The sequence below is a fragment of the Sorex araneus genome, chromosome 1 (assembly GCF_027595985.1).
Source record: "Sorex araneus isolate mSorAra2 chromosome 1, mSorAra2.pri, whole genome shotgun sequence".
Taxonomy (NCBI): domain Eukaryota; kingdom Metazoa; phylum Chordata; class Mammalia; order Eulipotyphla; family Soricidae; genus Sorex; species Sorex araneus.
In genome coordinates this window covers 426,414,969-426,431,566 of record NC_073302.1, presented here as the reverse complement: position 1 = coordinate 426,431,566, position 16,598 = coordinate 426,414,969, and the positions used below count along the sequence as shown (strand labels likewise).

General features: G+C 49.3%; 1 protein-coding gene across 1 annotated transcript in view; it reads right to left on the bottom strand.

Annotated features, from left to right (window-relative positions):
- Positions 1-16,252, bottom strand: part of SND1 (staphylococcal nuclease and tudor domain containing 1) — a 424,531-nt gene extending 408,279 nt beyond the window's left edge. Inside the window, exon 1 of the mRNA XM_004608287.3 lies at positions 15,925-16,252. Within this exon, the coding sequence (XP_004608344.1) occupies positions 15,925-15,999 (75 nt within the window). The 5' untranslated portion in view covers positions 16,000-16,252. The remainder of the gene's footprint in view (positions 1-15,924) is intronic.
- Between the last annotated feature and the right edge of the window lie 346 nt (positions 16,253-16,598).

Genomic DNA, 16,598 nt, shown 5'->3' with positions numbered 1-16,598 from the left:
GCTGAGTGCACGGTCTACAAGTTTGAGCTCCAGTACCACAGGGTCCCACTTCCTGCCAGAAGCAACTTCCAAGCAAGGAGCTGGGAATAGCCTCTGAGGACCACTGGGTGAGGTCCCCCCAAACCAAAAGAAACAATGAATGAAAGCAAAGTCAAGCAGTAGGCCAGCAACCTTCACTGCCTTGCTTTGTAAGGCAGTTAATCTACAGCTGATTCTCCTGATGAACATGGGCCCAGAAGGCTCGTGAGGGCCGAGCCCGAGCCCCGCAGAGAGGCTGCAGAGGTCTTGATGTGGGTTCTCAGGAGTTTAATTAGATAGCTCACCTTTCAAGTCACAGAAGCAGCCTCCAGGCCCCAGGGCGGTGAAAGGGCTCACCTGCCGGGGGAACTGCACGGGAAATTACCAATTACAGCACGCAGGGTGTGCTGTAATCTCTGCTGGGGTGCAGGGCCCAGGGCCTCCGGAGTCTCCCCGGACACTGTGAGGCAAGAAAGGAGGAAAGGTCCCCACATGCCTGAAGACCTTTCAGGGGCACTGATCAATGACATCTGGCACAACAAATCACTGTTGAGGATTGCTGTCAAAAACACAAAGTAGCCGCCTCATATTAAAGTCTGTAAAACAAAGGATTTCCCCTGTCCTGGAAGGGGCAATATCCAGTTTACAAGTTCTCCGGAATCTCAGCAGCATATCCCAGTGAATCAAAACCTTGCTAAGCTTCACTTGGTGTCCCTTTTTCTACCAACTCTCTCAGCAACCCTAATGGCTGTGCTGTTTAATATCAAGTTCACACGGCTCCAGTCATTTTCTAAAACATCTGAAATGACAGTCCACTGGGTAAGTCGTTTCCCTTGCATGATTCCCCCAAACCAGCAACACTCCAAGAATAATCCCTGAGCACAGAGCCAGACGCCCGCTGGTGACCCACACATATACACATACACACACAAACACACACAGTGATTTTTCCTGCCAGTACTAACTTTCTGCTGATTCTAATCTCATCCTTTGCCAATGTCAAGACCTCTCACTTTCACATTCTCCTCACAAAAAGTTCTTAGAACAAACTGCTCTGAAAAACACTCAGATCTGATTTTCCCAACATATTCACTCTTCCAAGAAAACCACCCATACTTAAATTCACATGTTCCCTCTTTCTACCATAAAACAAAGTCACCTCCTCCAGTTACCAGCCATTGATGTGGGAGGAAAAAATTATGTATGGAGCAGGGGATTGGGAGGGCCACACTCTGGGTGTGGTGCTCGGGTTTGAACTGGGGCTGACTGCATGCAACGCAAGTCCCTTCACCCCACAGCATCCCTCCAACCCATTTGAATGAGCCTAACAATGAAAACTAAAGTCCAAGCTTCACCCTCAACCAAGCACACAGCACAGGTCTCAGTCTCGGGGCACCCATGGTTCATCAGCAGGCTGAGCACAGGCTTACAGACAGGAGGCCCTAGTTTGATCCCCAGCACTGCAGTCTCCCAACATGCCGGGAGAGACCCCCAAATACAGAGGTAGGAGTAGCCAGCCCTTCAGCACCACTGGGTGTGCCTGCCACACCGCCCCACGCACCCCACCCCCCGCGCCCCATAAAAGAAAAAGAAACCATTTCTGCTCAGTTAAGAGACCCTCTTCTGGGGGCTGGAGCAATAGCACAGCGGGTAGGGTGTTTGCTTTGTAACCAGCCGACCCGGGTTCTATTCCCAGCATCCTATGTGGTCCCCGGAGCACTGCCAAGAGTAATTCCTGAGTGCAGAACAGGAGTAACCCCTGTTGTGACTCCCCCCCTCCCCCCCAAAAAAAGAGAGAGAGAGACCCTCCTCTGTTCTGGTGGCTGTGCCCAGAAGACCACCTTCAGTTCATGGGCCCAATGAGCTGTGACAACTCACATCTGGTCCCCGCCACCACCACCCCCACCCCCGCCCCCAGAATCCATCGTGCTTGATCAATCCACCAGGGACTGGAGAGACAGGGCAGAGGGTCAGGTGCCTTGTATAAGGCTGACCTGGCTGGGTCCCTGGCATCACATGGGCCCCCACATCATCGAGTGCAACCCTGGAGTGCCCCCACTCAACCCTTCCCCAAGCACTGCTAGGCCAGAGCTGGTAATCCCACACTGCAGGGTCTGGCCGGCAGCACATCCTCGGGCCCTTGCACTGAACCACCAGCTCCGTTTACTGGGAGGGGTCACTCCCCACCCCCAGATGTTTTTAAATAAACACACATCTCATTCCTATCTGGACCTTACCAAGGTTGGTCAAAGCCTGGAAGGAAGGAGCTGTTCTTGCAGAGAACCAATATCAGAGGGTGTCCCGTTCCTGCTGTACCTGGAACAGGGCCAGGGGTGTGGGGAACTGACAAGGAAGCAAGAAACCCCACAAGGAATGTGGATGACTAATTCCCCCCAGGGCAAGGAAAAGAGATATTTTCCCTGATAATGGAAACTGTGCTTGCGGGAATGCACCAGGGAAGAAGCTGGAACTCTCCTTGCCTGTGGCTCTTGGACCTCAGCAGTCACACCTGTGCCACGAACCAGCCAGCACACACCTGCACTTTCACACAGCCCCGCTGTGCTCCAGCGTCACTGAGAGTTCAGCGAGAATTCTGAGGCTCCAGGACTTAACACATCTGCCAGGGGTCGTCTCTCCTTGCTCATGTTTCTGCTATGCCAGACAGAGACACACAGATTTCTGAGATTCCATGACAAAACTAACATACCATCTGCTTATTTTTTGACAAGGGTATTTAGGAAAGCAAATGCCATCACAAACTGATAATATTCGCAAAAACATAAAATGTGATAAGAATAGTTCACAAGACTAAAGACGAAAGCCCCTGCAAAGCCACAGCACTGAAGCTAAAATTGAACCCAATCTGTGGCACTTTGAGTGGTTTTTGTTTTGAGGGACACATCCAGTGGTGCTCAGGGCTTACTCTTGGCTCTGTGCTCAGGGAGCACCCTGGCAGGTTTAGGGGACCATTTGTGTGCAGTGCTCAGGGAGCACCCTGGCCAGGTTTAGGAGACCATTTCTGTGCAGTGCCCTGGATGAAATCAGTATCAGTTGGGACACGAGAGACGGTGATTACAAGTGGTTATGGCAATTGCCTTGCACATAGCAGGTCTGAATGCACCCTCATTTGAATCCCCGGCACCTTATATGCACCACCAGGAGTGATCCGTGAGCACAGAGCCAGGAGCAAATCCTGAGCATCACAAGGTGTGGCTCCCAGATCCAAAACAAAACAAAAATCTAAAGCACATGCATGAAACTGAACTTGAACATCATGAAACTTACTCTCTGCCCTTATGCTCCAGTCATTCCCTTTTCATCACCATGTGACTTGGGGAGAGATGAAAACTGTTGAACTAATGCAAAGTAATGGTGACAGAAGTCTGTCCCTGCCAGCCACGGTTACCCATTTTCCCTCACACCCTCTGTGACAATCCCCAGAGGGAAACACTTCACAGGCAAAGCTAGAATGGAAGGGGTAAGATCATTGCCCAGGGTCATATAACCGGTTTTCAGTGGATCCAATGATCTGATCCATAGCCACCCCAGGAAATCAGTTCAGTTCTACCTCAATAAAGGCAGAAGTCCTGCTGAGGCGTCCAAAAGTGTGGGTTGGTTTTCAACACAAAACCAAACTGTTCTAGGAGACAAGTAAAGCTTATGTGTAGCAACATTTAACAATATTTACACAAACCTAAGAAGCACCCTTTCTCAATTTTCCATTTTATCTCCAATTAATCAAGAAGAATGTTTCAGTGTGGTAGAAGAAGCCTTTAAGTCACTAAAACTACCCTCTATGAAAAAAACCCTCGTCAAGTTTCCTTCAGAGGCCCCTGCAAAGCCACAGCACTGAGGCTAGATCTGAGCCCAATCTGTGTCACTTTGAGTGGTTTTTGTTTTGCGGGCCACCTCCGGTGGTGCTCAGGACTCACCCCTGACTCTGAGCTCGGGGAGCACTCTGGCCAGGTTCAGGTGACCATCTGTGTGCGGTTGCCCCAGATGTAACCGGTTTCAGTTACAAGCAATGCAAGAGCTTATTAACTGTGGCACTCTCTCTCCAGCCCCTCATTTCTAGTTGTTTTAAAAGATACTTTTTAGGGGCTGGAGAGATAGCACAGCAGGTAGGGCATTTGCCTTGCACGCGGCCAACCCGGGTTCAAATCCCAGCATCCCATATGGTCCCCTGAGCACGGCCAGGGGTAATTCCTGAGTGCAGAGCCAGGAGTAACCCCTGTGAATCACCAGGTGTGACCCAAAAAAGCAATAAATAAATAAATAAATAAAAGATACTTTTTAGAGATGAGTGTTTCCTTACTTTTATTTCAGGAGGCTTACCTCCTGTTTCTGGAGAAGCCCACACTCAAAGTGTATTTTCTTTTAATAATTCTTTACTTCGAAAAACAAAAGGCATTGGCAAGTTAAGCTGGTTTTCCATTTTCAATTAGTGAAATTAAGTTTTGTGTTTAGAATCACATTCTTTTTTTTTTTTGGTCTGTTTTTGACTTTGCTTTGGGGCCACACTTGTGCTCTGGGCTTACTCCTGGTTCTCCCCTCGAGGATCACTCCTGGAGGGGCTTCATACATATGTGTGCCCGGCAGGGTGAGCTGCACGTGAGGCAAGCACCTTAACCCCGGCACTATCTCTCTGGCCCTTCCCCTAAATTTTATCTAAGATGAAACATGTAAGAAGTCAACAAGCAAATCCCCCTACCAAAACCGAGAGTCCATGACTGGTACCAGCAAATACGCTCCTAGGAGTCAATCTTCTGGAAATACCAGCATCAGCACACAAAGATGTGTAAAAGCATGTTCAGTGGGTACCTCAGGGCTTAGACCAGCAAGGAACAGACAATTCGATCTGAGCTATGGAAGAGTGCTCACCCAGTGAAAAGTGAGACAGATCTGTAATTCAGACATAGAAAGTCAGTTATGATAATACACTTTTAAATGTAAGTTGCAGGCAAGAGTAGAGAGCTTACACAGCCTTACTCCATACCAGCTCTCCCAGGCACCATTTGGTAACTCACATGTACTGCCAGGTACAGCCCCCACCAAGCACCCCCAGGTGTGGCTCTGAAGGTCCCCAGCACTACCAAGATGGCCCAAGTAGCACAGCATTCTTGGACCCTTGTGTTGACCCCACAGCTAGGTTGGATGAGAATCCAGGGGAGAGGAGGGAGGCGGGATGGGGGAGGCGGGATGGGAGGTGCTTAAATCTCTTGAGCACCACTTAGGTGCCCACCTCCCTCCCCCACAAAATAAACTGCGTATCACATGATTATGACATCATTTCTGGTTTTTCAAAAATGAGGGGGTATATGTAACCAGCATGGAAAAAGTTTTGGAGGCACAACTATTTAGGGGAATGAGAACAACTTGCAAGCAGAAAACTGGAGAGTAGAGAGAGGGGGAGAGATTTTTGTCAATTTTAACTGGATTTTAAATTATTAAATGGCTAAGGCCGGCTGCCAGTCACTTCAGCATCCTGAAGAAATTCAGGGATGAAATAAAGGTGCTGGTCAAAGTGAGGAGAAGCCAGAGGGGAACTAGAAAGTTCCATGGCTTGGTCCTTTAGCCTAAAAGTCTAGGAAGACTTGAGAACAATGATAAAAGTTACTTTCTGTTAGACAAGACTGAGGAATAAAAAGGAAAGATGGAGACCACCAAGGAACGATTATTAAGATAGGGCTTAGAGGATCAGAGACAGTATAGTGGGTAAGGCCTTACATGGTGCCCACCCAGGTTCAAACCTCAGCACCTCTTATGGTCCCCACAGCCCCACCAGGAGTGATCCCGAGTGCAGAGTCCGGAGTAGCACTGAGCACCACTGGGTGTGGCCCAAAAACCAAAGGGCAAACTGGGGATGGGGGGGAGAAGGTGGTTTATAAGAAAGAAAGACCATAGCTATAAAGACAAGTGCATAGTTACCAAGTACATGGTTCCTGAGGATTAAAAGGGCAGAAAGTAAGGAAGACAGAATCTTCAGGCCTGAAAGGAAAGAATCCTGGAGCTTGGTGACAACAGCAGACTTCCACAGTCAGGATGTACCAAGCTTTTGGTGCCAAGTAATAGGAAGATCTTGGGAATCTATGCAAATAGAAGGAAAAGTAGCAGCTGCGAGTTAAATGAGCATATGGTCTCAATCAGGCACGTAAAACAATTTCTTAGGGCTGGAGCGATAATCCAGCGGATAGGGTATTTGCCTTGCACAGGATTGACCCGGGTTAGATTCCAAGCACCACAAATTCCTAGCAGGACTCCTGAGTTCACCAGGAATGATCTTGAAGTGCAGAGTCAGGAGTAAGCCCTGAGCATTGCTGGTTGGAGCAAACAAACCAACCAACCTTCTTGACTGTCAGTTACAACCCAGTAAAAGACCCAGTGTCATTAAAATGACCCCCAAGAGTTGCAGCCCATCAAGTCCTGCAGCCACCTAGACAAACAGCAATATGCCTCTCAAGTAAAATTTGGGTGCCCCGCCCTGTTTAGGACCTCCTCAGGAAATCTCTGGGTTCTTGTCCAAATCTATCCCCAGAGGAAGCCAGAGGATTGGCCCAAGGGGCTGGAAGGCCTGCTCTGCATGCAGGAGGCCCCGGCTCCATCCAGACACCAGGATCGCCAGAACACAGAACATAGCCAGGAACAACAAGCACCAGGAGCACAGAAAAGGGAGTCAGTCAGTCCACTGTGGCCCCCAAACAAAATAAAATAAAAGAAGAAGTGAATCTAGTCCCAGGAGGTACTTAGAAAGACTTACAATAGGGGTCAAGGATGTGACTCAAGTGTCAGGTAGAGCCTTGCAATTTCCAAGTCCTGAGTTCCATCTCTGGCTGGGCACCTCATAGCCGCATCCTCCTACCCCCACCCCACCTCCCACTTAAACACACACACACACACACACACACACACACACACACACACACACACACACACAAAAGTTCACAAAGAAAAATAAATTCGAAAGAAAATAAGTCAAGTAAGGAACTATGAAGAAGAGATTAAGAGGGTTCCTTCTATAGTTGCACATTAAATAGAAGTGGGAAAGATTTGCCAAAGACAAAGGAATGCAAAGGAAAGGGCTCTGGCCTCAGGGAAGCAAATGCTAAGGGTTCAGAACCCTAACCACACTGGGGGAGACTCCCCCAGTCAAAAGCAAGGGCAGTTTGAAGGGTCTAGGGAGCCTGCATGCATGACGGGGCCTCCTGAGTACGAGATGCAGCCTTGGAGGACCCCAGCACTACCCAATGTGGCCCTGAATTGGTGCCCAAGCATTGTTGGGTGGTTCTGGTGGCCTCCCAGCATCACCAGTTCCAAGAATCTCATGAAATGGACCAAGGACTCCTTGGGAGCACTGCACTCCCCACCCACACACACCCCTACCAAAATAAGAGTAGGGCCAGAACACACGCCACATGAGCTACCGGTCCCAGACTACTGTCGAGACCTGTCACCCCAGAAGAGCATCAAGGTGTTCCCAGGCAAGGTGGAACTGATCATCTCACTTGTTCATCCCTGGTTCAATCCCTGGCACCCTGTAAGCTCCCCGCAAGCACCTCCAAGAGTGATTCCTGTGTACCGAGCCAGGGGTAAGCCTTGAACATGGGACCAAAAAGAGCTTGGAGGCTATGGGTTCAACTGCTTCCTTTAAGAGTCTGAGAAGAGGGGCCAGAGTGATAGTACAATGAGTAAGGCATTGCCTTGCATGTGGCCAACCCCAGTTCAATCCTCGGCATTCAATCCCTGACATTCAATGCCCTAAGCATCACCAGGAGTGACCCCTGAATGCAGAGCCAGGAGTAAACCCTGAGCATCTTCAGTGTGGCCCAAACACCAAAAAAAAAAGTGGGGGGGGAGTTACTTCTAGGGTCCAGGGAAACAGTGCAATAGGATGAGCATATGCTTTGCATTCAGGAGGCGAGCACCAAAGGCCCCCAAGCAGCAGGGAGCAACCCCCTGCTGGGTGTAGCAAGGGCACTGCCCCCCACATCCCATCAGAAAAAGTGGCCTCTGAAAATATTTCAATGTGCATTAAGTTTTTTCTAGGGGATAGGGGAAAGGAATGAAAGTGGGGCCAGAACTGACACAGGGCAGTGAGCGGTGAAGGGTCTTGGGCACTCTGGTGGCATTTTTGGCAGGCGGAGCAGCAGGGTGTTCAATAATTTTGTATATCAATCATTATCAACTTAAACACTCCTGTAACTATGTTACCTTAACTAGAATTTTTAATTGTAAGGTTTTTTTTTTTCCCTGTATATCACTTAACCTCCTAACTTCTGAAAACTACCAACTGGGGGGGGGGGGGGAATCAATTTTCATTTTCCTTTAAAATATAACATTAATTATGCCTTGCCACAGTGGCAGGGTGGGGTGGGGGGGAGATGGGATTGGGGAGGGTGGGAGGGACACTGGGTTTACGGGTGGTGGAGAATGGGCACTGGTGAAGGGATGGGTTCCCAAACTTTGTATGAGGGAAGTATAAGCACAAAAGTGTATAAATCTGTAACTGTACCCTCACGGTGATTCTCTAATTAAAAATAAATAAATTTAAAAATATATATATAACATTAATTTTTCATGCTGAGTCTGGAATAAGTGAAATTCCCCATACCCCATTTGCACTAAATACTCCTAACTATTAAACAGTTTCTGCTCTAAAACCCAAGGCCATCTCTCAAGACCATCGTCAACAGTAAGAGACCTCTTACAATAGAGGCGAGGAGCAGCTCAAGTGGGCCAGCACGTTACCACCAACAGGGCCCTGCGGGCATCCCCAGCACTGCAGGATACCACCAGATTTAACTCTGATGGTCCCCAGAACCAGAGAGCCCTGTGACCCCTGACATAGGAGTAACACGCTGGGTATGGCCCCACGCTGAAGCAAGCTCAGCCAATAGTGCTCCCTCTGTTTCCCATGCATTGTCAGGTGTAGCACATATATATATATATACACACACATACACATATATGTATATGTATATATTTACACACATATGTATACATATAATAAAATACATACATAGCCCATATACATATAATTAAAATTAAAACATTAAAAAGAAATGTATATATGTATATATATATATATATAGGATAAAATTTAAAAACCAAAAAATATTAAGAGAAACATGAGAAAGAACTTCAGGTGGAGTCAAGCCCTTCCTCAATCCTTACCCAGATCTCAGGCCTGGGGAGGAAGAGCTCAGGGTGCGGAGCACATGCTTGCATGCAGGCTCCATGCCCTGCACCACAAGGTCCTGTTCCTCCCCCATCCAACCCACATGGGTGTGGCCCAAAAGCAAACACTACACCCCCAGCCCCACCAATTTTTTTTTAAAGAGCCAATTTTCTCTTTTGAGCTTACAAACAGAAACTAAATGTTTATTGAAATGTCCCAAATGTCTCTCTCCAAGTAAACGTGGACCAACTCACCAAATTCTCTGCCCACTTATTTCCAGCCGCAGGAGTTGGCATCCATGTTAATAAACCATGCTGCTCACGCACTGGCTCCTTCCTGTCCATTCGATTAGTGGGCGCTCTGGAGCATGGTACTTACTGTAACCAACACTGCTTGGCTCAATCGTGCTAGGCTGCCAAAGCAGCAGTAAATTCCAACTAGTAATAAAATTCTAACGGTTATATAAACACTGGCAAGTTCTAGGTACTATTTAACGCTCATTGAGTCTTACCCTTGGCATTTATATTTTTATCCAGATCCCTTCCACTGCAAGGCAGTGACCATGGAATTACACAGGACTAGCTGAAAAGAAGCTAAAAAAGAAAATAAAATAACAACAGCAAAAAACAAGTCTTGGTTTAATATCACAAACATGAGTATGACCAACAATGAGTAGTTTTGATCAATCTCCCACTGTTAACATTTATCCAGTGGTTTTATGTCTACTACTAATTGCACCAGGGCCAAAACTATAACTACCTCTAGTGCCCTTCTAACTTCTATCATTTGGGACCTAAGAGATAGTATAGCAGGAAGGGGTTTACCTAGAATGTTGCCAACCTAGGTTGGATCCCCAGCACTCCCAAGTCTGCCAGGAATGTATCTTGTATGCAGTGCCAGAAGCAACCCCTGAGCACTGCAAGGTATGGCAATAAAAAAAAAAAAAGGAACCTAAGAATATATTGGGGCAGGAGCGATAGTACAGGACTATCCCTTGCACACAGCTGACCCGGGTTCAATCCCTGGCATCCCATACGGTCCCCCAAGCATCGCCAGGAGTAATTCCTGAGTGCAGAGCCAGGAGTTTTGGGTAACTGAGTGTGACCCAAAAAGAAAAAACAAAAAGAATATATTAAGAGGACCAGAGAGATAATACAGCAGGTATGGTGCTTGCCTTGCACACAGCTGACCTGGGTTTAATCCTCAGCACCACATACAGTTTCATAAGCCCTGAGCACAGACCTAGAAGAAAACTCTGAGCACAGCCAGGTGTGGCCCCCAAACCAACAAAATAAGAGAACATGTATTAATAGAAAAATTCATCTCATTTATTTAGGTAGAGCTCTCTGCACTTCTGGAGAAAGCTACTAAGAAAACACTAAAGAGGGCCGGAGTGATAGTACAGCATAGAGGGGGCTTGCCTTGCCCGCAGCCAACCCGAGTTCAATCCTGGCATCCCCATATGGTCCCTCAAGCACAGCCGGGAGTGATTCCTGAATGCAGGGTCAAGAGTAGCCCCTAAGCATCACTGGGTGTTTCCACCCAAGGAACCACCCCCCCCCCACCCACACACACACAAAAAAAAAAATCACTGAAGAAAATCACCATTGAAGACACCAGAGCATTTGTATTTGCTGCTCCCACTGCCCAAAACACCTTTCCCCTATGTCTGGTTCTTAGCTGTTTATCAAATCTCAGTACAAATGCTGAGATGCCTTTGCTAAAAAACCTACCTGAAGTCACCACCCAGCCCCTGTACCCCAACCACTCCATCCCACTTCCTCCCACTCTGTCCCAATCACCAGCAGCTGAGGGCTGCCAGGCTGAGAAAATGAAAGTGAACAATGTTATGACCAGAGGGTAAAGGCTTCCATTTTCTTCTACCCACTTCTTTGCAAATGGTCCAACTGCAAAGGTGGTCCCTTTGAGTGGAATAAATACGGAGTTTCACATAGCTTAGTCAAGGATTGTATCCTTTCAATCTGCACGTGCTAAGAGTATGCATGGGAACTGGAGTATGCAGAGCAGGCTACAAAACAGCCCCCACAACACGCTGGCTGCAAAGACATACTTCTTCATTCGGAAACCCAAGACGCTGTCCATTATATATAATGAACCAACTGGGTTTTCGGCAGCATTTCCTGCAGGCTGAACACTGGCAAGACTGCCATGAAACTACTCACCAGAAGCTAGTCTATATTCCTCTTGATAAAAACCTGCAGCAGGATTCCTGACAGGAGAAAATGACTATTTCTGACTCTAGATGCCCTGTTCCTTCAGCTGCCCGAGAATCGTTTTATTAGTATAAAACCAAAGGCAAGGACCAAGGAGATAGTACAGCAGTGGGCATTTGCCTTACACACGGTGTACCCCCGCCCTCGGGCTTCAATCCCTGGTACCCCATAAGGCCCCCAGAGCACCACTAAGAGTGCCTGAGCGTAGAGCCAGAAGTGCCTGAGCACAGAACCTAAGTACTGTTGGTGTGGCCCAAAACAAACAAAACAACAGAAGCCACTCAAAGATTCCAAGGAAATAAGGTTGGGGGGGGGCACATGACATAGGACTTGGCATTGGCAATGTCCTCCTCCCTTTGGCCTTACACACAGTAAGCAGGATTTTTAAAGGTGCTTCCATAAGCACAGAAGAGCCGTGACCAGTTCATTCTGCTGTTGCGGAAGCAGTCCAAGCGGTCCTGCTTGGAAAGGCATGCAAACACAACCAAGTTAAATGCGACAGTTAGAGCCCTGAGCAAAGGGCCCGACCCCCTATACAGAAAGCGAATGGGATCAGCAAAACCTAAGTAGCTATGTGGGGTGATGGAATTTCAGGCCAAGTGCTGCCAGAAAGGGTCCTAACCCTGTTCATTTAATACACGCTGACCACACTCTGTCGCAGGGACGGGCTAATAAATTCTCCCAAGAAATCCAGAGGTAAAGCCCTTCCGGACTCTGAGAAGGTAACATTTACTTTATGCTGCCCATAAGCAAACACTTACCAGCCTCCTCCTGACCCAGAAATGACAAATCCCGTCAGTTTCTCCATCCTCCTTCACAAAGAGTTCCAAAAGCACGTGAGGTCAATGACTGCCCACTTCCTCCTAGAGCACATTCCAGAAGCAACCCAGTCCCTTTGCTCCCTCTCTCAGGGGCACACACACCCTTTTCCCATCAACTGTCATTTTTTTCAAAGTTTGTCAAATATTTCTTTTTTTTTTTTTAACAATCTGATACACAAGTTCTTCTTCAAGTTTCAAAAAAGTCAACACTCATTCTTAAAGGCTCCAGCAGCAGCTGGAGGAAATCTGTGCCTTCCACAACCTGCAGCATATACCTTGAGGAAAAAAGGAAAAAAAGAACTAAGCCCACTTCACCGGAGCCAACTCTGAGCCAGTGCTCTCCAAAGTGGGCTCGAGGCTGGGGGCAGATGAGTGACCAGCAGTGGCCTCCCGGGTACTTGGAACTGGCAGAAGCTTTCCGTTTCCTCACTTGAAGATAGATTTCCGGGGACCAGGGAGTTATTTCTTTTCCTGAGAAGGGAATTGCGGGCCAAACTAGTTTGGGAACCTCCGTCCTAAACCATTTCAGGTCTTCAGCACTACCTAAGTGCAGACACATGGTGGGGGGGGAGAGCACCCTGAAAAGTTCGCCTCTGGGCAATGGGTATTCCAGTTTCTATGCTTTCCCGTCCCTGTGAGGCACCATCATCCTCCTTTGCAGAATGTCCACAAAGCAGTCCAGAAGATACTGGAAACAGTTCCTGGTCTAGGAAAATAACAACTTTGCTTAACAGAGGAACTTCCCACACAGCAATTTGCCACTGGTCAGTTTTTCGCTGCAGACAAGGCTCCTAAGCTGGGCACAAACCTGCCTGCGGTCTACCCATTAATCCCTTCTTGGAGGGCACTCTCCTCCCTACCCCCTGCCTCTTGGTCACAGCAAAGCAGCAGTGTAAGCGCCTCTGTCCCAGAGAGCCTTTTACCAACCTCTTCCCTGGCTCAAGGGAGCACCCCCCCCCCCACCAGCACCAAATGAAGTCATTTACCACAATAGCTGCTGCAGGGCAAGACAGAGAGTTACATCTAATCTTTCTGCAATTCAATTACAGTCCACTTCACTTTCTTGCAATTTCACCCTGGGCGGGCCCTGCCCTCCACAGACAAAGTTAAGACCCTGAAGTTAGAGAATCAGGCCCGGATGTGGCAGAGCAGAGCAGAGCAGAGCAGAGCATGTGCCCTGGCAGATATGACCCAGCTCTGCCTCCCAGCACCAATGGAAGCGCCTCAGGCAACAGAGCCAGGGAAACAAAAGAAAGTGATAGAGCACGCAAAAACTGATCCCTGGTACAGCATCTCACATCACACACACACACACACACACACACACACACACACACACACACTTCAAACCCTATAGGAGGTAGTTCTGGTGGCCCTCAATTTAAAAAAAAAGTAAAAGAAAAAGAAATATGAGCTGGAACCATAGCTCAACAGGCTGAGTGCATGCTTTGCATGTGGTCGGCCAAGTTCCATTCCCGAACACCACACAGTCCCCCAGGGAATGCCCAGTGCAATCCCTAAGCAGTCAGGAGGGAGCCACTGAGTACCAATGGGTATGGCCCTACACACCTAACACCCCCGCCCCCGAAAAAAATAAACACCAAAAAAATTTTTTTTTTATTTTTTCTTTAATTTTAAAAAGTGCTTTAGGTACACTGTCCATTCTTTCAAAACTTCCAATTAAACAGCTATAAAACATGACCAATAATTCAATGTTAGGTGTTAACAAGAAGGTCAGCACAAGACATGACCCGTAATAAACCCTGGGCTCCACTGTGGGCAGATCATCCCCCTCAAAAGATCTATACACATGGAAGCCTTCAGCACCAGCAGGAGCAAAAACAGAGTCAGCCTCATACCACTCCCAGCACACAAATGACAGGTTTTAAAAAAGAAACTCAAGTCACAGCAAAGGAAAGCTCAGAAAGACTCACTCAGGGCTGCCAATCCCAACCCAGGCCACCAAGTGATGCTTCCCACTGGGAGAGGGGGGAAATCAGTGGCAATAAAAGAGGAAGCACTCAGAATAAAGGATTATTCGTGGGTTAGATCGGGATTTCAAAAAAGGTTAAAATATGTCAACTTTGGAAACTTCCCTCTCATTCTGTTTCTGGTCAATTCTTTTTCTTTCTCCCCTCCTCCCCCCACCCCCTTTGGTTATCGGCCACACCCTGCAAAGATCAGGAGCTACTCCTGGCTCTGCACTCAGAAATTAATCCTGGCAGTGCCCAGAGGACCATATGGGATGCTGGGAATTGAACCGGTAGGACATGTGCAAGGCAAGTGCCCTTACCTCGCTATCCTATCACTTTGGGCCCTGTTTCTGATCAATTCTGGGTCACATTTTATGTTCAAATAAAAGGAAAATGTAACCTTCAAGACCCTAAGAAACTTGGTTGGGGGCAAAATACTACCTAAAAAGTGAACTATAAGAATTAAGTGGGGGCGGAGGGAGAAATCTCAAAATCTAATTCACAGACACATATGCCAAAGAACATTTCCACACATATGCCAAAGAGCATTTTAATCCCATAGAAGACAACGATGCAAGGAAACGGTTTTTTTTTTTAACTTTCTACCGCATGGAAGAAACTGTGGGACTTCACAGGTGTCAAAAGAATATTTGCTGTTCCAGATGGATGTCAGAACTGCAGATTATACTGATTATAGTACGTTCGTAACTCATCACAGGCAGAAAATCTGACTTTTTTTTTAAGTGTCAGGTTCCACGATCTGGGAGGTGTGGGAGGACAACAGAGGGCTGATAACAAGAATTTGTACTACAAAAGTATTTAAGTTGGGAGTAATTTTTTTTTTTTTAATGAAGCTGGCAGGGTTTGGGGGAGCGGTGGAACATGAAATCAGGCGGCATCTCCACGGTGAGGGCCCTGCGCTGGGAATCAGAACACTTGGGCTCCGGGCCTTGGCTCTCTCCCAAACCACATGTGACCTTAGGCAAGTCACTGCCTCCTCAAACCCAGCTCCTTATCAGTAAGGGGTGGGGGAATAATAACGATCGCCAAGGTTCCTAAGCCCTAACATTTTAAGGCTCAGCAGCAAGAGAGCAGCGTGCAAACATTCAGAAGCCCCTGGGAGCTTCAGAGATCTGACACGAAGAGTTGGGCAGAGAATGAGGTGGAGCACCGGAGCGCGAGAAAACTTGGAAGGCACCGAGCGTGGCTGGAAGTGGAAGAGCTTCAAGATGGCCAAGTCCTCCTTTCGAGTTCCGCGAAAGAGCGGGCAGCGGCATCTCGAGAAACTGCGAAGCGCTCCGCAGATGTCAAAAAAAAAAAAGCCGGCGGGCGGGGAGGGGGGGAGGGCAGGGGGTGGCCGGGCGGGAGCAGGGCGCTAAGTGAATTACCTCAGTTCGTCCCCAGCAAGCAATCGATCTAGGCTGGTCAAAACAGCCAGGAGATCTGAGTGCCGCGACCACGGAAATCCCTGGGACCCCCCCCCCCGAATCAGGAGCGTCCGGGGGCCGGGCCGGGCCGGGGTGGGGGTGGGGGGCAACCGCCTAAGGAAAGGAGGTGGGCACTGAAGAAGAAGAAGGGGGTGGGGGCATCGGGCAGGGGGGCTCAGGGAGACCATGCAAGCTGGCGGGAAGAGAAGAGAAGTCAGCATCAGACTCCCGCCCCGAGGCAGGCGGGGGAGTCCGGGTCCGGGGCCCCGCTCTCACCATCTTGACGATGCCCCGCTGCACGGTGGGCACCGCGGGTCCCCCGGAGGAGCCGCCGCTCTGCGTGGAGGCCATGTGGAGAGAGAAAGGCAGTGGGCAAGACGGCCGGCCGGCTAGGAGGAGGTGTCAATGTGGGTGTCGGTGTTGGTGAGAGGCCGCCGCGGCGAGGAGCGAGCGGACGGGCGACGGGCTGCGGGCGATGGACGGGACGGACGCGCCGGGCGCTCAAAAGAGAGCTGCAGCGGGAGTAGGAGCGAAAGAGGAGACGCGATCACCGCCGCCGCTGCCGCCGCCGCCACACGTTCTACTCGCCGCGCAAGCGTGCCAGAACGCCACCGCCTTCCGGCCAATCGGCGCCCAGGACCTGCCGGACCTCCAGCCAATAGGCACGCTGCTCGCGGAGCCCCGCCCCCCGGTCCCGAAACGAGTGGCGAGCTCCAGGAAGCGCTGAGAGAGCCGATTTGTGGTGACAGGGCCGTGCCAGGGGCGGGACTTCCGGGGCAGCCGTAGGAGGGGGTGTCGGGAGGTGTAGTGGCCAGGGAAGGACACGTCAGCATCTGGCCGCGGGGCGCGGGGGGCCATGGGAGCCCCGGGGGCGGGGCCGGCCTCGCCCTCCGGCGTGGCCCCGCCCACCGAGCCCCGCCTCAGGGAGAGTCCACGTGCACGCGGCCGGC